At 44.4% G+C, this 19132-nt stretch overlaps 1 protein-coding gene across 3 annotated transcripts; it reads left to right on the top strand.

The window, feature by feature from the left end:
- The first annotated feature begins 1616 nt into the window (after positions 1-1616).
- pomt1 (protein-O-mannosyltransferase 1) lies at positions 1617-16641 on the top strand. 3 transcript variants are annotated; one of them, XM_064937815.1, is made up of 20 exons: positions 1617-1760; positions 2246-2372; positions 2733-2839; positions 5032-5082; positions 5198-5344; positions 5489-5597; positions 5809-5868; positions 6063-6156; positions 6269-6424; positions 6590-6720; positions 6850-6945; positions 7052-7144; positions 7281-7377; positions 14481-14573; positions 14673-14793; positions 15034-15131; positions 15231-15344; positions 15523-15649; positions 15758-15935; positions 16035-16641. In XM_064937815.1, exons 2-20 carry the CDS (start codon positions 2251-2253, stop codon positions 16207-16209), a joined length of 2169 nt encoding a protein of 722 aa, XP_064793887.1. In that variant the 5' UTR covers positions 1617-1760; positions 2246-2250; the 3' UTR covers positions 16210-16641. The 3 variants fall into 3 exon arrangements, with proteins under 3 accessions (XP_064793887.1, XP_064793886.1, XP_064793888.1); XM_064937814.1 differs by having other exon boundaries at positions 1618-1760; positions 2221-2372; XM_064937816.1 differs by lacking the exon at positions 2246-2372 and having other exon boundaries at positions 1619-1760.
- The last annotated feature ends 2491 nt before the right edge of the window (positions 16642-19132 follow it).

The raw sequence follows: 19132 nt of genomic DNA, 5'->3' as shown, positions 1-19132 counted from the left end.
TGGACATGCCAAACTGTCAATATTTAAGATTAAATCCACTAGGGTTTGATAAGGCCTAAAAAAATGCATTATATAATTCTAATAAAAACAGAACAACTTGTTTTAAATAGGATCGGGTCAGAAGCATGATGTAATTCATTTATCCCGTTCCATTGCACTGTGTGCTTACGCAGGCCTGGAGCGTATCTTTGGTAGTCGGATGTGAGGCGAAGACTTTTGGAAGATGCCTGGTGTCAAGAAGGGCAGCAAAGAAGCCTCTTCTCTCCAGGAAAATCATCAAGGACAGACTGATATTCTGCAAAAGGTACAGGGATTGGACGGCTGAGGGCTTGATGTCCAGCAGTCAGTGGTAAGGCAAACTGCAGTAGCTTTTTGGACTCTTTCCCACACGTAAGCCTATGTGCTCTCATACAGTTGTGGAATAAGTGATTTTAAAAGGGTTTTCCTACTTGAAATTTTATACATATAGACTATTGCTGTAATTTCTAAAACCTCTGTCCTCCACGGCTGGAAATTGGTGGCAATCCTTTTAGCCAATGCAATATCAATGTGGCCTTGTTTTTCTACGGACATAGACTTTGCCATAAACTGGTACATAGAAGAGAGACTGCGTTGCTGTTTTCACGGCTATCCTTCCTCTCTCTCCTCGGCTGCAAAGTGTGTGACTGTGAGGGAGTTGGCTCAGCCCTCCCTCACGCATCTTTGGTTCATTGGTTGACACTACGTGTCTGATTGACAGGAACAACAGGTGAGGCTGTTAGTCTGAGCAGACAGTCAGAACGAATGTGTGTACATTTGAGCATTTAGACCTATATAAGATTAGGCTCTTCTGATATGCGAGCCGGCTCCCAACGTTCAATTTAGAGCCGACTCTTTCGCGAACGACCCATCACTACCGGCCACTGAGTTGCATAAGTGTCATAAGCGCAACGTGATTGCAAAATAAATAGGTTGGAATGTAAATTCTCATCAAATGAATATGAAGTCTGACTGAAAGCGTCTTGATTGTTTGGTTGCGGGACAACGGGCCAAAATATGTAACTACCCCGCACAATCTGGGACATGTTAAATAAAAAAACGGTTCCCCTATTACCAAGTTCATTACAACTGGGAACTCTGACAAAAAAAAACAGCTCAGACTGGGAAAATCGTTTTGAACGGTCATCCATCTCGGAATTCCAAACTGGAGTGTAATGAGACTATGGAGATGTTCCCAGTTGTTTTGAACGCGGCATTATTTTTTTTATTCGTTTTTTTTTTTATCAAATAAAAAATTGGCAGAGTAATTAATTGTCTTAAAATATAGTTACATGTATTTTTGTAAGGTAATAAAATGTGGTGTTTTGTTTGTAAATTTACATTTGTGAATGACATTTGGCCAAAATAATAATTTAATGAATTACATAAAATTGTTTCAATTTATTTATATCGTAAATAAAGATTTCAAGCAGTATATCTCTCCATAATAGTGTAAACTCGTCAGAAATGTGTTCAATTATAAACCTACTGATGTCTTGCCACATATTCCATAATTGAATACGTTGCCAAAAAAGATGCAACACTGTTTGAACGCGGTATTAATTATAGACACAGACAATGAGGTAACACGCAAGCATTGGTTGATGCCTGCAACGTCTGAACGCTGCCATCGTCTCCACTGCAGCAGGCCCTCAAGTCGATTACCGATTTATGGTCTCACTGATGGAAAGCCGTGCTGGCATCGAAATGTTGAGACATTCCGAAACAGTGCCAAATTAAAGGTAGTTGTATGGCCATTGTACCTAGCTAGTTAATAATATACATTCGCGTCCTCAAATGTTGCTAGAAGATTAAAGGCTAAGGTTAGCTTGCTAAGAGTGGGTGGAATGGGGTGCGTAAAGGTTAGCCAGTCGGTTAGCTAGCTATAATTAGTTAGCTAGTTAGGGGAAAACACATGGAATCAGTCTGAATTATGTGTTTACAACAGAGGTAGCCAATATATCCTAAATTGTTCGGTATGTAATTCAATGAGTAGCCTATTTGCCTATAGGTGATGTTCTTTGCTCCATATGTTAGCAAGCAGTAGCTGGCTACATTTTGTACAGACACTTGGCCATGCAAGCATCATGGATCCACTCAGTCTCCAGCCTCGTCTTTTATTCGATTGTTAACTAGCTAAGTAGATTGTTCCCACATTACAATTGTCTGATTTTGTCATTGGTTATGATTGAATCCTTGTAGTTAATGCTGACAACTGGGCACACAGGAGCCATGCTGACGTCTATCAAGTTGCCTATTGTGATCAGAGCCGAAATCAATTTGGTTTTGGTGGTGGTGACAGCCCTTGGACTTTTGTCCAGACTGTATGGAATTAACTTCCCTAAAGCTGTAGTGTAAGTAGCTACTGTATATCCAACCTCTATGTAATTCACTCCTGGTCCGGATCCTAAAGGGGGTGTGCAGGCTTTTGTTCCAACCCAGTGTGAAACACGGAACAAACCTGATTGATTCAACTATTCAGTGGCTCTATCTGTGTGTCTAGAACTGTACTGGAACAAAAGTCTACAAATCCTGGCGTTGAAGGGCCCACATTAAACAACAGTAGCCCATACTACACTGTCCCCTAAACTGTCACAGCTACTGGACTGCCCTTGGTAGATAAGGCCAATATAGTTTTTTTTAATAAGACATTGTTTATTTAATTATTTAGCAAGACAGTAGTTTACTCTGACACCCCCTTTGATGTTTTGCAGGTTTGATGAGGTGTACTATGGACAGTTTGTATCTCTCTACACAAAGCAGGTCTTCTTTATTGATGAGAGTGGTCCACCTCTTGGTCACATGATTCTAGCATTTGGAGGTAAGTACTGAACCCTTACAACATACACTACATGGCCAAAAGTTTTGTATGTGGACATCGCTCCAGAGAACATGTTTCCACTGCTCCAATGGTGGTGAGTTTTACACCACTCCAGCGGACGCTTGGCATTGCGCGTGGTGATCTTAGGCTTGGCTTGACTGCTCGGCCATGGAAACCCATTTCATAAAGCTCCCGACGAACAGTTAATGTGCTGATGTTGCTTCCAGAGGCAGTTTGGAACTCGGTAGTGAGTGTTACAAACGAGGACAGATGGTTTTTACACGCTACGTGCTTCAGCACTCGGCGGTCCCGTTCTGTGAGTTGTTGTGGCCTACCACTTTGTGGCTGAGCCGTTGTTGCTCTTAGGAGTTTCCACTTCACAATAACAGTGCTTACAGTTGACCGGGGCAGCTGTAGCAGGGCAGAAATTTGAACAACTGACTTGTTGGAAAGGTGGCATCGAAGACGGTACCACATTGAAAGTCACTGAGATCTTCAGTAAGGCAATTCTACTACCAATGCTTGTCTATGGAGGTTGCATGGCTGTGTGCTTAATTTTATACACCTGTCGGCAATGGATGTGGCTGAAAAAGACAAATCCACTAATCTGAAGGTCCACATACTTTTTTATATATAGTGTATTCTATTTAGCATTTACATGGAAATTAATTTTGTGATGAACCTTTAATCCCTTCACTTAAAACAGTCCTGTACCCATTAGTCCTGTACCCATTCAAACATTCAACCTCCATCTGCGTATCCCCTCTAGCACCAGGGTCAGCGCACTCTTAAATGTTTGTTTTTTCCATCATTATAAGCCTGCCACTCACACAGTGAGTTTTTGTCACAACCCGGCATGTGGGAAGTGGCAAAGATCTCTTATAGGACCAGGACATAATAATAATAATAATGTTTTATATATATTATTATGTATAAAACCTTATTTGTTCATCAAATTGTGAATAACTCACCACAGGTTAATGAGAAAGGTGTGCTTTAAAGGGTCTGTCTTAAATAATTTTCCACACACAGCCTGTGCCTGTGTATAGTTGTCATGCTAGTGAGGGCTGAGAATCTACTCTCACATAAGTACGTGGTTGCAAAGGTAATCAGTGTCTAAGCAGCGCAATTTGCCAAGGCAGGGTACTCGTGAGTACAGTCCTATCAAGAAATCTGGCAGTGGCTTCTGATTTAAATTCAATTTTCTCAGAACCGCTTGTTGCAGGGCATGAAAGGGATAACGAATCCAGTTGTTTGTCGTCCATGCAGTGTACCCAAGTGGCGTCGGGAGCAACTGCTTGCACGTGCATTACCGCTCCACTATGTCTCCCTGTCATGGCTTTTGCGCCATCAGTACAGATACCAACACATCTTGACCACCAAAGTCCATTTAATGGCACAAAGCTGTCCAGTACTTTAAAAATATCCTGTCCTGTTTTCCAGTGGTTTACAAAAGAGGATGTCTTCCTTAATTGACATCCCATAAATGTACCGGACATACACCGGGAGCTGTGCTAGTCCCGCCACAATTGTTGACTCCTCCAGCTGTAACTTATAGAATTCACTGGCTTGTATGCAAAGCAGTAAACATTTCAAAACATCTCTTTCCATGTCACTGGTGCGTTGTGAAACAGTGTTGTTAGATGAAGGCATTGTCTGTATAGTTTTTTTGGGCCTTTTCCCCCAGCATTGTCCCAGCCATATCCCCGCGGCAGCAGGAAGAATTAAGACCACTACAATAGTATGGGGCTTGCCTGTCCTAGCCACTCGGTAGCTCACCAAATAAGATGCTTCTAGCCCCTTCTTATTAATGGTATCTGTTGTTATATACATGTGGATGTAATGGACGCGGGCCTTTTTTTTAACCATTTATCCATTTTCGAGCAAACGGAATGAGCAGCAGCTACATACGGACTGTTAATGTGATTGGATGTTAATTATTTGACTAGGCTTAACTGTATTTGACATTGTGGTGTTATTTCGATGAACGCTAGATGGTTTAATGTTATTTTTGGCAGTGAAACAAGGCTACTCAGGCGAGAGAGAAAAACATCACCCAAATGTTTAGCCCTGTTGGAAAATCTAAATGGGCTGTTTGAAAATGTGAATTAATTTTTTTTTTTGGGGCTTAACCCAGTTTGGGAATAACAGACTTAGAATAATGCTCATTGTTGTTTCTCTAATTTATACAGCTTATCTTGGTGGATTTGATGGTAACTTTATCTGGAACAGGATTGGAGCAGGTAGGAAATCTAATTACAACATTGCCAATACATCCAGATGTTGGGAATTAGATCTAAAGATGCATGTGCTTTTCTTAAGTTGTTTAATCAAGTTGTTTCTTACGATTCATTGCAGAGTACTCCAGTAATGTGCCTGTATGGAGTTTAAGACTGATACCGGCCCTGGCCGGGTCACTGTGTGTACCCCTGTGTTACCTTCTGGTTGTGGAACTCGGGTACTCGCACCTCACAGCACTGGGGGCTGCATTGCTCTTCCTCATGGGTAATGTTGTCCTATACTTCCTCCTATACAGTCAAAGTTGTATTTGGATTTGTATATTAGATTTTTGACTCCATTGTTGCTCATTGTTTGCCATCTCCATTGAGTGTAGTAAGATGGACTGTGTTTTCTGTTTTTGTGAAACAGAGAATTCCTTGATTGTTCAGTCTCGCTTCATGCTGCTAGAATCTGTGCTTATCTTCTTCCTTCTGCTCGCTGTCGTATCCTACCTCAGATTTCACAATGCACAAAGCGGGTGAGTGTTGCAATTCCTCTGTACCTACTAGGAAGGGGTTGTCATTCCATGATTACCAACACATCTTAACACACACCAACACAAACCATGTTCAGTGGCGATTAGCAGAAATGTACCCCACTTTCCTTGATTTTGGTTGATGTGTAGTGTCTGCTCGGCGTGCTCTCAGCCTGTGTCCGCGCCAGCTGATGTTACTCTTCGTCCTTTTTAGCTCACCAGTCAGATTGGCGTGGCTGGTGCTGACTGGAGTCACATGTGCCTGTGCTGTGGGGTTAGTTCAATCAGCCACATTTTAAAACTAATTGGATGGAAATGAATGTATTAAACTGAAGTTTAAACAGTTTTTCACAATCATCCCATGGTCATGTTTGTGATTGTGGGTGTTTTACCTCTTTTAGGTCTCACTCATGAAGGTTTGGGTTTGTTGCATGCATGTCTAAACGGTCTGCTTCTCCCATTCATCAGAGTGAAGTACATGGGTCTGTTCACCTACTTTCTGCTGCTGGGCTTGGCGGCCGTGCACACGTGGCAGCTTATTGGGGACAGAGCACTGAGCAATGTGAGTTCATTAGGTTTGTTTTTTGTTTCTGAATATATCCATTAATTCAAATGGACAGCTTGACTTCCCAGTAGCATACTGCTGATGTTTGAAGTGTCTCCCAACTGTGCAGGGTGTGGTGCTGATGCAGGTAGTGACCCGCTTCCTGGCCCTCGTGGTCCTACCCCTACTGCTCTACCTGGGCTTCTTCTATGTGCATTTAAACCTGCTCTACCGCAGTGGCCCACATGACCAAATGATGAGCAGTGCCTTCCAGGCCAGCCTAGAGGTCAGCATCCCTCTCTCTCTCTGAGACCCAGTTGAGATGGCAAGCAACCCATCAAAACTGTCTAATGGATTTATTAAGTGTTTTTAAAAGACTTGACATTGGGTAGTGGCACTGCTCTGCTTCATGTCATTTGGGGTTATATCTAGTGTGTTTGGCTGTATTCAGGGAGGATTGGCCAGGATCACTCAGGGTCAGCCTCTGGAGGTGGCTTATGGCTCTCAGGTGACCCTCCGCAGTGTCTCCAGCAAACCCATACCCTGCTGGCTACACTCCCATAAGGCAAACTATCCCATCAGGTGAGGGGGTGTTTCTGGTTGTCTATTATTTAATCAGATCTGGACCATGCACGTGACACAACACTAGTATGTAGTGCATTTGTGTTCTTGCAGCATGACCAGTTTCTTATTTTTTTTGGTGCTCTGAAGGTATGAAAATGGGCGTGGTAGCTCTCACCAGCAGCAAGTGACCTGTTATCCGTTCAAAGATGTCAACAATTGGTGGATAATCAAAGATCCAGGCAGGTTTGTGCAGGCCAGCTTTAATTTGGATGCCTAGAACACCCCCACATTGTGATGCAGTGTTTATCCACTAAAACAACATGGCAACCGTTATCTGATTCTCTTCCAGACAAGACCTTGTTGTGAGCAGCCCTCCCCGCCCTGTTCGCCATGGTGATGTTGTCCAGCTTCTTCATGGCATGACCTCCCGCCTCCTCAACACGTACTGTATAGCCACGGTTCTGCACACCGCCTTTCAATTTAGTCATGTCAATTTATCTGTAACCAATATTATTAGTCATGTTACTGTGCTTAGCTACTGCCTAACCTCATCATTAGTATTACTTATGGTCTCTCAGGCACGACGTTGCAGCTCCCATGAGTCCTCACGCACAGGAGGTGTCTGGCTACATTGACTTCAATGTGTCAATGCCAGCCCAGAATCTCTGGAAAGTGGTGAGACATACACACTCCCACCCCCTCATACTGAATCAAATCAAATTTATTTATATAGCCCTTCGTACATCAGCTGATATCTCAAAGTGCTGTACAGAAACCCAGCCTAAAACCCCAAACAGTAAGCAATGCAGGTGTAGAAGCACGGTGGTTAGGAAAAACTCCCTAGAAAGGCCAAAACCTAGGAAGAAACCTAGAGGAACCAGGCTATGTGGGGTGGCCAGTCCTCTTCTGGCTGTGCCGGGTAGAGATTATAACAGAACATGGCCAAGATTTTCAAATGTTCATAAATGACCAGCATGGTCGAATAATAATAAGGCAGAACAGTTGAAACTGGAGCAGCAGCACGGCCAGGTGGACTGGGGACAGCAAGGAGTCATCATGTCAGGTAGTCCTGGGGCATGGTCCTAGGGCTCGGGTCCTCCGAGAGAGAGAAGGAGAGAATTAGAGAACGCACACTTAGATTCACACAGGACACCGAATTGGACAGGAGAAGTACTCCAGATATAACAAACTGACCCCAGCCCCCGACACAAACTACTGCAGCATAAATACTGGAGGCTGAGACAGGAGGGGTCAGGAGACACTGTGGCCCCATCCGAGGACACCCCCGGACAGGGCCAAACAGGAAGGATTATAACCCCACCCACTTTGCCAAAGCACAGCCCCCACACCACTAGAGGGATAACTTCAACCACCAACTTACCATCCTGAGAAAAAGCTGACTGCACCTTTTTTGTTTTACATGCATTTAATCACAATGACTTATACACTCATTTTATGCTCATTGTTTTGTATTGTGATTCTTTCCAATGTTCACAAAAGAGTTACACTTTATTAGGTACACATATCTTGTACCGGGTTGGACTATTTCTTTACCTCCAGAACAGCCTGAATTCTTCAGGGCATGGAAACGTTGCTCAATTTGTATCAAGGGACCTAATGTGTTCGAAAAACATTACACCACCAACACCAGACAGGATGGGGCCGTGGACTTGTGCTGCTTATGCCAAATCCTGACTGCCATCAGAATGATGCAACAGGAACCGGGATTCGTCGGACCAGGCAACGTTTTTCCACACTTCTCAATTGTCCAGAGTTGGTGATCCCGTGCCCACTGGAGCCGCCCATCCGTAACAAGGAACGACGAGTTATGCATTCTGAGGTGCTGTTCTGCACACCACTGTTGTACTGCGCCGTTATTTGCTTGTTTGTGGCCCACCTGTTAGCTTGCGATTCTTGCCATTCTCCTTGTTGCTGATGAGAAGTCAATGTTTTCACCCACAGGACTGCCGCTGACATTCTCGATAAACCCTAGACACTTGTGCGTGAAAAGCCCAGGAAGCCACACGTTTCTGAGACACTGGAACCAATGCGCGTGTGTCAAGTTTGGACACATCTACTCATGGACACCTCTGGGGTGGCAGGTAGCCTAGTAGTTAGTGTTGGACAAGTAACCGAAAGGTTGCGAGATTGAATCCCTGAGCTGACAAGGTGAAAATCTGTAGTTCTGCCCCTGAACAAGGCAGTTAACCCACTGTTCTTAGGCATACATTGAAAATAAGAATTTGTTCTTTAACTGACTTACCTAGTTATATACACAAGGTTTTTATTTTTTTACTGTTTTCTACATTGTAGAATAATAAGACATCACAACTATGAAATAGCACAGGGAATCATTTAGTAACCAAAGAAGTGTTAAACAAATCAATTTTAGATTGTTCAAAGTAGCCACCATTTGCTTTGATGACAGCTTTGCACACTCTTGGCATTCTCTCAACCAGCTTCACCTGGAATGCTTTTCCAACAGTCTTGAAGGAGTTCCCACATATGCTGAGTACTTGTTGGCTGCTTTTCCTTCACTCTGCGGTCCAACTCATCCCAAACCATCTCAATTCAAATCAAAGTTTGCACCGAATACAACAGGTGTATTCACCTTACAGTGAAATGCTTACTTACAGGCTCTAACCAATAGTGCAAAAAAGGTATTAGGTGAACAATGGGTAAGTAAAGAAATTAAACAACAGTAGTCAGGCTGAGGTAGTATGTGGATATGGTTAAAGTGACTGCATATATGATGAACATAGAGTAGCAGTAGCATAAAAGGGGTTGGCAGAACACAATGCAGATAGCCCGTTTAGCCAATGTGCGGGAGCACTGGTTGGTCGGCCCAATTGAGGTAGTATGTACATGAATGTATAGTTAAAGTGACTGCATATAAGCTAAACAGAGAGGGGGAATAAACTTTGTTGTGCCCTCTTCACAACTGTCTTGGTGTGTTTGGATCATTCTAGTTCGTTTTTTTATGTGGACACCAAGGAACTTGAAGCTCTCAGCCTGCTCCACTAAATCCCCGTCGATGAGAATAGGGGCGTGCTCTGTCCTCCTTTTCCTGTAGTCCAAAATCAACTCCTTAGTCTTGGCTACGTTGAGGGATAGGTTGTTATTCTGGCACCATACGGCCAGGTCTCTGACCCTTCTCCCTGTAGGACCCTTCTCCCTCTCGTCGTTGTCGGTGATCAGGCCTACCACTGTTGTGTCGTCTGCAAACTTAATGATGGTGTTGGAGTCGTGCCTGGCCATGCAGTCTTGGGTGAACAGGGAGTACATGAGGCGACTGAGCACCCACCCCTGGGGAGCATCAGCGTGGCAGATGTGTTGCTACCTACCCTGCCTGACAGGAAGTCCAGAATCCAGTTACAGAGGGAGGTGTTTAGTCCCAGGATCCTTAGCTTAGTGATGAGCTTTGAGGGTACTGTGGTGTTGACTGCTGAGCTGTTGTCAATGAATAGCATTCTCACATAAGTGTTCATTTTGTCCAGTATGCAAATTGAAGTGGGTCTAGGGTTTTTGGGATAATGGTGTTGATGTAAGCCATTACCAGCCTTTCAAAGCACTTCATGGCTATGGACTTGAGTGCTACGGGTCAGTAGTCATTTAGGCAAGTCGCCTTTGTGTTCTTGGGCACAGGGACTATGGTGGTCTGCTTGAAACATGTTGGTATTACAGACTCAATCAGGGACATGTTGAAAATGTCAGTGAAGACACCTGCCAGTTGGTCAGCACATGCCCGGAGCACACATTCTGGTAATCCGTCTGGCCCCGCAGCCTTGTGTATGTTGACCTGTTTAAAGGTCTTACGTTGGCCAAGGAGAGCTTGATCGCATAGTCGTCTGGAACAGCTGATGCTCTCATGCATGCCTCAGTGTTTCTTGCCTCGAAGCGAGCATAGAAGTGATTTTGCTAGTCTGGTAGGCTCATGTCACTGGGCAGCTCGCGGCTGTGGTTCCCTTTGTAGTCTGTAATAGTTTACAAGCCCTGCCACATAAAACGAGCGTCGGAGCCAGTGTAGTATGATTCAATCTTAGCCCTGTATTGACGCTTTGCCTGTTTGATGGTTCGTCACAGGGCATAGCAGGGTTTCTTGTAAGCTTCCGGGTTAGAGTCCCGCACCTTGAAAGCGGCAGCTCTACCCTTTTAGCTCAGTGCGAATGTTGCCTGTAATCCATGGCTTCTGGTTGGGGTATGTACGTACAGTCACTGTGGGGATAATGTCCTCGCCGCACTTATTGATAAAGCCAGTGACTGTGGTGTACTCCTCAATGCCATCGGAAGAATCCAGGAACATGTTCCAGTCTGTGCTAGCAAAACAGTCCTGTAGTTTAGCATCTGCTTCATCTGAACACTTGTTTTATAGACCGAGTCACTGGTGCTTCCTGCTTTTAATTTTTGCTTGTAAGTAGGAATCAGGAGGATATAGTTGTGGTCGGATTTACCAAATGGAGGGTGAGGGAGAGCTTTGTATGCGTCTGTGTGTGGAGTGCAGGTGATCTAGAATTTTTTTTTTCTCTCTGGTTGCACATTTAACATGTTGATGGAAATTTGGTAGAACTGATTTAAGTTTCCCTGCATTAAAGTCTCCGGCCACTAGGAGCGCCGCCTCTGGATGAGTGGTTTCCTGTTTGCTTATTTCCTTATACAGCTGACCGAGTGCTGTCTTAGTGCCAGCATCTATCTGTGGTGGTAAATAAACAGCCACGAATAGTATAGCTGAAAACTCTCAGCTATACTTAGTATAATTGGGTTGCAGTCAGGTGATTGTGGAGGCCAGGTCATCTGGTTAAGTGTGCCTTGAATTCTAAATAAATCAACGACACTGATCAGCAAAGCCCCATCACACCACCTCCATGCATCACAGTGGGAACCACACGTGCCAAGGTCATCTGTTCACCTACTCTGCGTCTCACAAAGACACTGCGATTGGAACCAAAAATCTCAAATTTGGACCAAAGGACAGATTTTCACTGGTCTAATGTCCATTGCTCGTGTTTCTTGGCCCATGAAAGTCTCTTCTTATTGGTGTCCTTTTAGTAGGGATTTCTTTGCTGCAATTTGACCATGAAGGCATGAGTCACGCAGTCTCCTCTGAACAGTTGCTGTTGAGATGTGTCTGTTAGGTGAAATGCGTCTGTTACGTGCTGCAATTTCTGAGGCTCTAATGAACTTATCCTCTTCCTGTGGCGGTCCTCATGAGCGCCAGTTTCATCATGTGCACTTCATAAAATAGATGGAAATTATGTGGCTATAATGAAGCAACATCTCAAGATATCAGTCAGGAAGTTTATGCTTGGTCGCAAATGGGTAATGACCCAAAGCATACTTTCAAAGTTGTGGCAATCTGGTTTAAGGACAACAAAGTCAAGGTATTGGAGTGGCCATCACAAAGCCCTGACCTCAATCCCATAGAAATGTTGTGGACAGAACTGAAAAAGTGTGAGCAAGGATGCCGACAAACCTGACTCAGTTACACCAGCTCTGTCAGGAGGAATGGGCCAAAATTCACCCAACTTATTGTGGAAAACTTGTGGAAGGCTACCCAAAACGTTTGACCCAAGTTAAAGGCAATGCTACCAACTATTAGTTGAGTGTGTGTAAACTTCTAACTCACTGGGAATGTGATGAAAGAAGTAAAAGCTGAAATAAATAATTCTCTCAACTATTATTCTGACATTTTCACATTCTTCAAATAAAGTGGTGCTCTTAACTGACCTAATACAGGGATTTTTTACTAGGATTAAATGTCAGGAATTGTGAAACTGAGTTTAAATGTATTTAGCTAAGGTGAATGTAAACTTCCGACTTCAACTGTATGTATATTCACTACATGAGCAAAAGTATGTGAACACCTGCTCATCGAACATCATTCCAAAATCATGGGCATTAATATGGAGTTGGTCCCACTTTGCTGCTATAACAGCCTTCACTATTTTTGGAAGGCATTCCACTAGATGTTGGAACATTACTGCAGGGAGTTGCTTCCATTCCGTCACGAGTATTCGTGAGGTCGGGCGCTGATGTGGGGCGATTCGGCCTGGCTCGCAGTCAGCATTCCAATTCATCCCAAAGGTGTTCGATGGGGTTGAGGTCAGGGCTCTGTGCAGGCCAGTTAAGTTCTTCCACAATGATCTCGACAAGCCAGTTCTGTATGGACCTCGCTTTGTACACAGGGGCATTGTCATTCTGAAACAGTAAAGGGCCTTCCCCAAACTGTTGCCACAAAGTTGGAAGCACAGAGTCTTTTAGAATGTCATTGTATGCTGTAGCATTAACATTTCACTTCACTGGAACTAAGGGGCCTAGCCTGAACCATGAAAAACAGCCCCAGACAAGTATTCCTCCTCCACCAAACTTTACAGTTGGCACTATGCATTGGGGCAGGTAACGTTCTCCTGGCATCCGCCAAACCCAGATTCATCCTTTGGACTGCCAGATGGTGAAGCATGATTCATCCCTCCAGAGAACATGTTTCCACCTCTCCAGAGTCCAATGGCAACAAGCTTAACACCACTCCAGCCGACGCTTGGCATTGCGCATGGTGACTTTAGGCTTGTGTGTGTGTGGCTGCTCGGCCATGTAAACCCATTTCATAAAGCTCTCGACGAACAGTTATTGTGCTGACATTGCTTCCAGAGGCAGTTTGGGACTCGGTAGTGAGTGTTGCAACCGAGGACAGATGATTTTTACACGCTACATGCGTCAGCACTAGGCGGACCCATTCTGGAAGCTTGTGTGGCCTACCATGTTGTGGCTGAGCCGTTGTTGCTCCTAGACGTTTCCACTTCTCAACAGCACATACAGTTGACTGGGGCAGCTCTAGCTCTAACAGGGCAGAAGGAACTGACTTGTTGGAAAGTGGCATCCTATGACGGTGCCACGTTCAAAGTCACTGAGCCCTTCAGTATGGGCATTCTACTGCCAATGTTTGGCTAGAGATTGCATGGTCGTGTGCTTGATTTTTAATACACCTGTCAACAAAGAGTGTGTCTGAATTTTCCAAATCCAATCATTTGAAGGGGTGTCCACATACTTTTGTGACTGTGCACACACTGTGGCCAGTTTTAGGTACAACACGGAATTCACTAAACTAGTTTGCTCCTACAGACAGTGAGCCATGGCTTGCTATATAAAGTAGGCAGTTACTGTTCGATTGAACGTTTGACCGGGTCTAGGGTTTCCAGAGAATGGTGCTGCAAACAACATTCAGTCAGCGGCAGTCCTGTGGGCGAAAACAATTTGTTGATTGATGAGGTTGAAGGAGAATGCCAAGAATCGTGCAAGCTAACAGGCGGGCCACAAACGGGCAAATAACAGGGCAGTACAACAGTGTGCAGACAGCCTCTTGGAATGCACAAGTCATCGGTCTTTGTCACGGATGGGCTATTGCATCAGACGACCACACCGGAATCCACTCCTGTCAGCAGAAAAGAAGAAGAGGCTCCAGTGGGCACGCGATAACCAACGCTGGACAATTGAAGAGTGGAAAAACATTGCATGGTCTGACAAATCCCTGATTTGGCGTAAGGAGCATGAATCCATGGCCCCATCCTGACTGGTGTCAACGGTACAGGCTGGTGTTGTAATTGTATGGGGAATGTTTTCCTAGCACACGGCCCCTTGATTCCAATTGAGCAATGCTTCCATGCCCCAAAGAATTCAGCCTGTTCTGGAGGCAAAGGGGGGGGGGTCCAACCCATTACTAGATAAATTGGCCACTGAGTGTACATATGCAGTATATACTGACATTGTTCAACTCTATTCTGTAGGACATTGTGAACAGGGAGGCGGAACAAGATGTCTGGAAGACTATTCTCTCTGAAGTACGTTTGATTCACATCAACACCTCGGCTGTGCTCAAGGTACGCTCAGGGAGCCCGGGGGATTTCTCAAACTGTTTGTCTTTACTGTTTTATCTGTCTTAACATCCAAGGCCTCTTTCTGATGTTGTCGACGTGCAGCTGAGCGGTTCCTCCCTTCCAGAGTGGGGCTACAGGCAGCTGGAAGTGGTGGGGGATAAGATCTACAAGGGCTACCAGCCCAGCGGTGTGTGGAATGTCGAGGAGCACCGCTACGGCAGGAGTAAGCTTTCCTAACACTCATCATCTATGTTCAGTAACACTTTACTTACAGGAGCTATACATGAGGCATTCATAAACCTTTTATGAAACCAGTCATAACATCTTTTGACTGTTTCTGTGTCATTCATAACACATTTCTTCAACTCATTCATCAGGCTTCTTAACCGAATCGCTACACTTTGTGTAATTGTTACTGTGTTATGGGTGTTATGATGAGAGAATGCCTTTATTTATTTTTTAGGTCTGGAGCAGAGGGAGAGAGAGCTGGAGCTGCACTCCCCCACACACATTGACATCAACCGCAACCTCACCTTCATTGCAAAATTCCTGGAGCTACAGGTAAGAATAGGATAGCATATCTATGAGCACATGATTCCTTTTTAGGCTGTTTCATTGGTGGACTTCACGTTCTCTTCTTCTTTTGTGTTGGTCTGACAGTGGAAGATGCTGACGGTGAAGCATGAGGATTCTGAACACAAGTACAGCTCTTCACCTCTAGAATGGATCACGATGAATACCAACATTGCTTACTGGCTCCACCCTGCAAGCAATGTAGGTTTGCTTCAACCTTTTGTCAGTCATTCACTCAAGTGTGCTGTGTTTTATATTGCAATATCTCTACTGTACTCCAGCCAAGATTTGAACAGTTGTGTGTATTAATGAATCCTTACATTGAAATGGAATGGCACAACCACGTGTTAGCTTGATGAGCCTTGACCCTCTGTTTCAGGCCCAGATCCACCTGATTGGAAACTTTGTCACTTGGACCCTGGCAAACCTCGCCCTTGTGGTGTACGTCCTTCTGTTCCTATCGTACCTATTAAGGAGGCGGCGGAAAATTGAAGACATTCCAGAAGGTACACGCGCCTTTCGGACATACGATATGTAAACGCTGACATGATGTTGACACGTTGCAAATTGGCATGGCGAAAAGCAGTCATGTAATGTTTGTCTTTGTTGTCCAGCCACCTGGTGCCAGCTGCTTCAGGCAGGAGTAGTGTGTGCTGGTGGCTGGGCCGTCAACTACCTGCCCTTCTTCATGATGGAGAAGACGCTGTTCCTGTATCACTACCTGCCAGCTCTCACCTTCCAGATCCTGCTGATCCCTGTGGTTCTGGAGCACCTGCACACACACATGTTGAGGTGGGCACCGATGACTCGTCTCGGGTTGTGGATTGAATCAGGTCACGCGGTTGCTTTTCTCATGACCGGTCATAATCGTTCCATTCTCCTCCTCTCTAGGTGTGCTTCTCTCCGGCGTGCTCTTCATGGAGTCGTATTGGCGGGGTTGTCCTCAGTATATCTGTCCTTTCGGACCTTCAGTCCTCTCACCTATGGTCAGCCAGAACTGAGCGCTGAGCAGCTGGCTTCGTTGCGCTGGAGGGACAGTTGGGACATCTTGTTTCGCAGACGTTAAGTCTTAACCGTACACCCCCCGCTGACTGGGGAGAGGCGAAGCCGTACATTTGCACAGGGCAAGAAGCGCCAAAGGGAACCGTTCCAATGAAGGCCTTATTAAAAACATGTTTTGTAGAGTGGATTACTTTAATTTTATTAGTGAGTGCATCTACATGGGATCAGAGAACTTTAGTTCCAGAAACGGTTTAAATCTTTGAGGGACCTATTTTAAAATCTCTCACTTCTTCTACAGCTCCGGTCAATGTGAAAACCATGAAATGTTTACATGTATTTTTCAGTATCATTTAGAGATCAAAAGGGAATGTTTACCCAAAAATGTCACTGTGATGAACCACTTTTTAACAATTTCTCCATGTGGAATTTAAGGCTGCATAACAATTGAAATTTTAAAAAAATGAATAAACCACAACGTTGCATTCATTGTAAAGAATTAGCCCGGGATTCTGTCCATAGCTCAGCACGCGGGGCAGTAGACAATAGTTTTAAGGTCAGGTTTTACTGTAAATGTATAGCCTACAACCCGCGATCGGATTGAATCGCGGGCAAAAACAAATCTACGATGTCTGTATTGAACATTGTTATAGAGCCAACCATAACATCTAGTCACACACACTTTTGCCGAAGCAGTATTCTCAATCCCTTCGTGGCAGCAAGAGAACAGAAAATGCAAACCATGAATGTCTTTAGATTCAAATTAGATTTAACCAGTCTATTGCTGCAGGAAAAAAAAGGTGTCTTGGTGCTGGGTCAGAATGTTCAGTAAGCATCTCCAGCACTGTCCCTCCCTCGTCTGGGCCTGGCTCTCCTGCAAAGCCCGGGCCAGCTCCTCCCTGTACCGCTGCTAATAGTGCTGTGGGCCTCAAACCAACATGAATTACAGTCAGCCTCTATCCCCGTTTATACAGTACCTGATGCTAACATGCATCCTTTGTCCTGATTAATACGTGGGCATAGACATTGGTATTAATGTGTCTGATCGGTCCACTGTCTGCATTGAGACCAGATTTCCTGGTCCCGACTCCCTCCCTGTACGCAAATTATTAAACACATTTACATATGCACACAACTGTTCAACAGTTTTGGGTCACTTAAATGTCCTTGTTTTTGAAAAAGCACATGTGTCCATTAAAATATCAAATTGATCAAAAATATAGTGTAGACAGTTAATATTGTAAATGACTATTGCAGTTGGAAACGGCAGATTTTTAAAGGAAAACCTACAGAGGCCCATTATCAGCAACCATCACTCCTGTGTTTCAATGGCACGTTGTGTTAGCTAATCCAAGTTTATCATTTTGAAAGGCTAACTGATCATTAGAAAACCATTTTGCAATTGTTAGCACAGCTGAAAACTGTTGTTCTGATTAAAGAAGCAATAAAACTGGCCTTCTTTAGACTAGTTGATTATCTGGAGCATCAGCATTTGTGGGTTCGATTACAGGCTCAAAATGGCCAGAAACAAAGACTTTTCTTCTGAAACTCATCAGTCTATTCTTGTTCTGAGAAATGAAGGCTATTCCATGTGAGAAATTGCCAAGAAACTGAAGCTCTCGTACAACACTGCGTACTACTCCCTTCACAGAACAGCACAAACTGGCGCTAACCAGAATAGAAAGAGTGGGAGGCCCCGGTGCACAACTGAGCAAGAGGACAAGTACATTAGTTTGATAAAACAGACGCTTCACAAGTCCTTCATTAAATAGTACCCGCAAATGCCAGTCTCAACGTCAACAGTGAAGAGGCGACTCCGGGATGCTGGTCTTGTAGGCAGAGTTCCTTTGTCCAGTGTCCTTTTGCCCATCTTATTTATTTATTTTGGCCAGTCTGAGATATGGGTTTTTCTTTGCATCTCTGCCTAGAAGGCCAGCATCCCAGAGTCGCCTTGTCACTGTTGACATTGAGACTGGTGTTTTGCGATATAGTCAAGCTACTCGTGACCCTGTGTGTGTGTGAGGGGAGACAACTGGGTGAAAAGGTTGCCTCAGTCTGTCACAACTGAGTGAGGACAACAGGGGCCAGAATGACAGGAAGTCATACTTCCTCTAACAGAGGCTCAACGGTTCCCCCAAGTTTGGCAAGAAAGCGCCTTTGACTATCAGCCCATATGATGTATGGTCACACACACAAAACATAAATTTTTCGCCCAGAAACAGGCTCCAAACAGCTTTATCACTAGTGTGCAGAATATAACACTTCCCTCCAGTTAAGCTACGAGGAACCAGTTAGTTTCTGTCAGCTCTTGGCTGAGCGCCCAGATATCACAGGGTCATTCTTCACACACAAACAGTCAGAACAGGCCTCTATTACTGCACGCACACACACACTTTTCTATCCTATGTGAGTTAATGTGACACTCAAACCCAATACCTAGACTTAAAGACAGATGTTTTAGTACACAAGCATTAGTAAGGTTTTTACTTCAAAATGCCCTCACAGCTCTCATTGTCTCTCATCTTCAGCATGATTCAAGGCCTACAGCTCTCTCAAAAGTGGGATGGTTCCTTGCACACAAGGAAATTCACTAGTGTGACTGACTCCCACCAAGTCCTACCAGCATTAGGCTTGGCAGTGTGCGTTCACTGGACCTGTTCGAATAACTTTATAATGCATTGTTACTCCCTTGAGATAAGGAGTGATATATGAGTGGATAGATGGAGACATGGTTTCCACTCCATTGCTTTCACCAATCTTAGCTTATCAGATCAGTGGTTTGCTCTAGAAAAGACAGAAGGGCGTGTGCATAGTATTCAAACAGGGCCCAGTGACTTTCTCGCCTCACTCCTGCAAAGTGATGACTTGCTGTTGAAGTGTGTTGTTCTCCCAGGTTAGAGATGAGCACCTCTGGCACCTTTGGAAAGACTCAAGTCATTCAGCTGCTCTTGGAATTCTTTCCAGAGTCAAAGAACAGGGCAGAGAGGAAG

The sequence above is a fragment of the Oncorhynchus masou genome, chromosome 25 (assembly GCF_036934945.1).
Source record: "Oncorhynchus masou masou isolate Uvic2021 chromosome 25, UVic_Omas_1.1, whole genome shotgun sequence".
Classification (NCBI taxonomy): Eukaryota; Metazoa; Chordata; class Actinopteri; order Salmoniformes; family Salmonidae; genus Oncorhynchus; species Oncorhynchus masou.
This window is presented reverse-complemented; position numbering and strand designations above follow the sequence as displayed.

Bases quoted from the DNA above. Each gene is read 5' to 3' on its own strand.
- pomt1 (XM_064937814.1), top strand. From the start codon at position 1,623: ATGCCTGCAACGTCTGAACGCTGCCATCGTCTCCACTGCAGCAGGCCC. The intron at 2,373-2,732 runs GTAAGTAGCTAC...GATGTTTTGCAG, and splicing joins AACTTCCCTAAAGCTGTAGT to GTTTGATGAGGTGTACTATG. The intron at 6,425-6,589 runs GTCAGCATCCCT...GGCTGTATTCAG, and splicing joins CCTTCCAGGCCAGCCTAGAG to GGAGGATTGGCCAGGATCAC.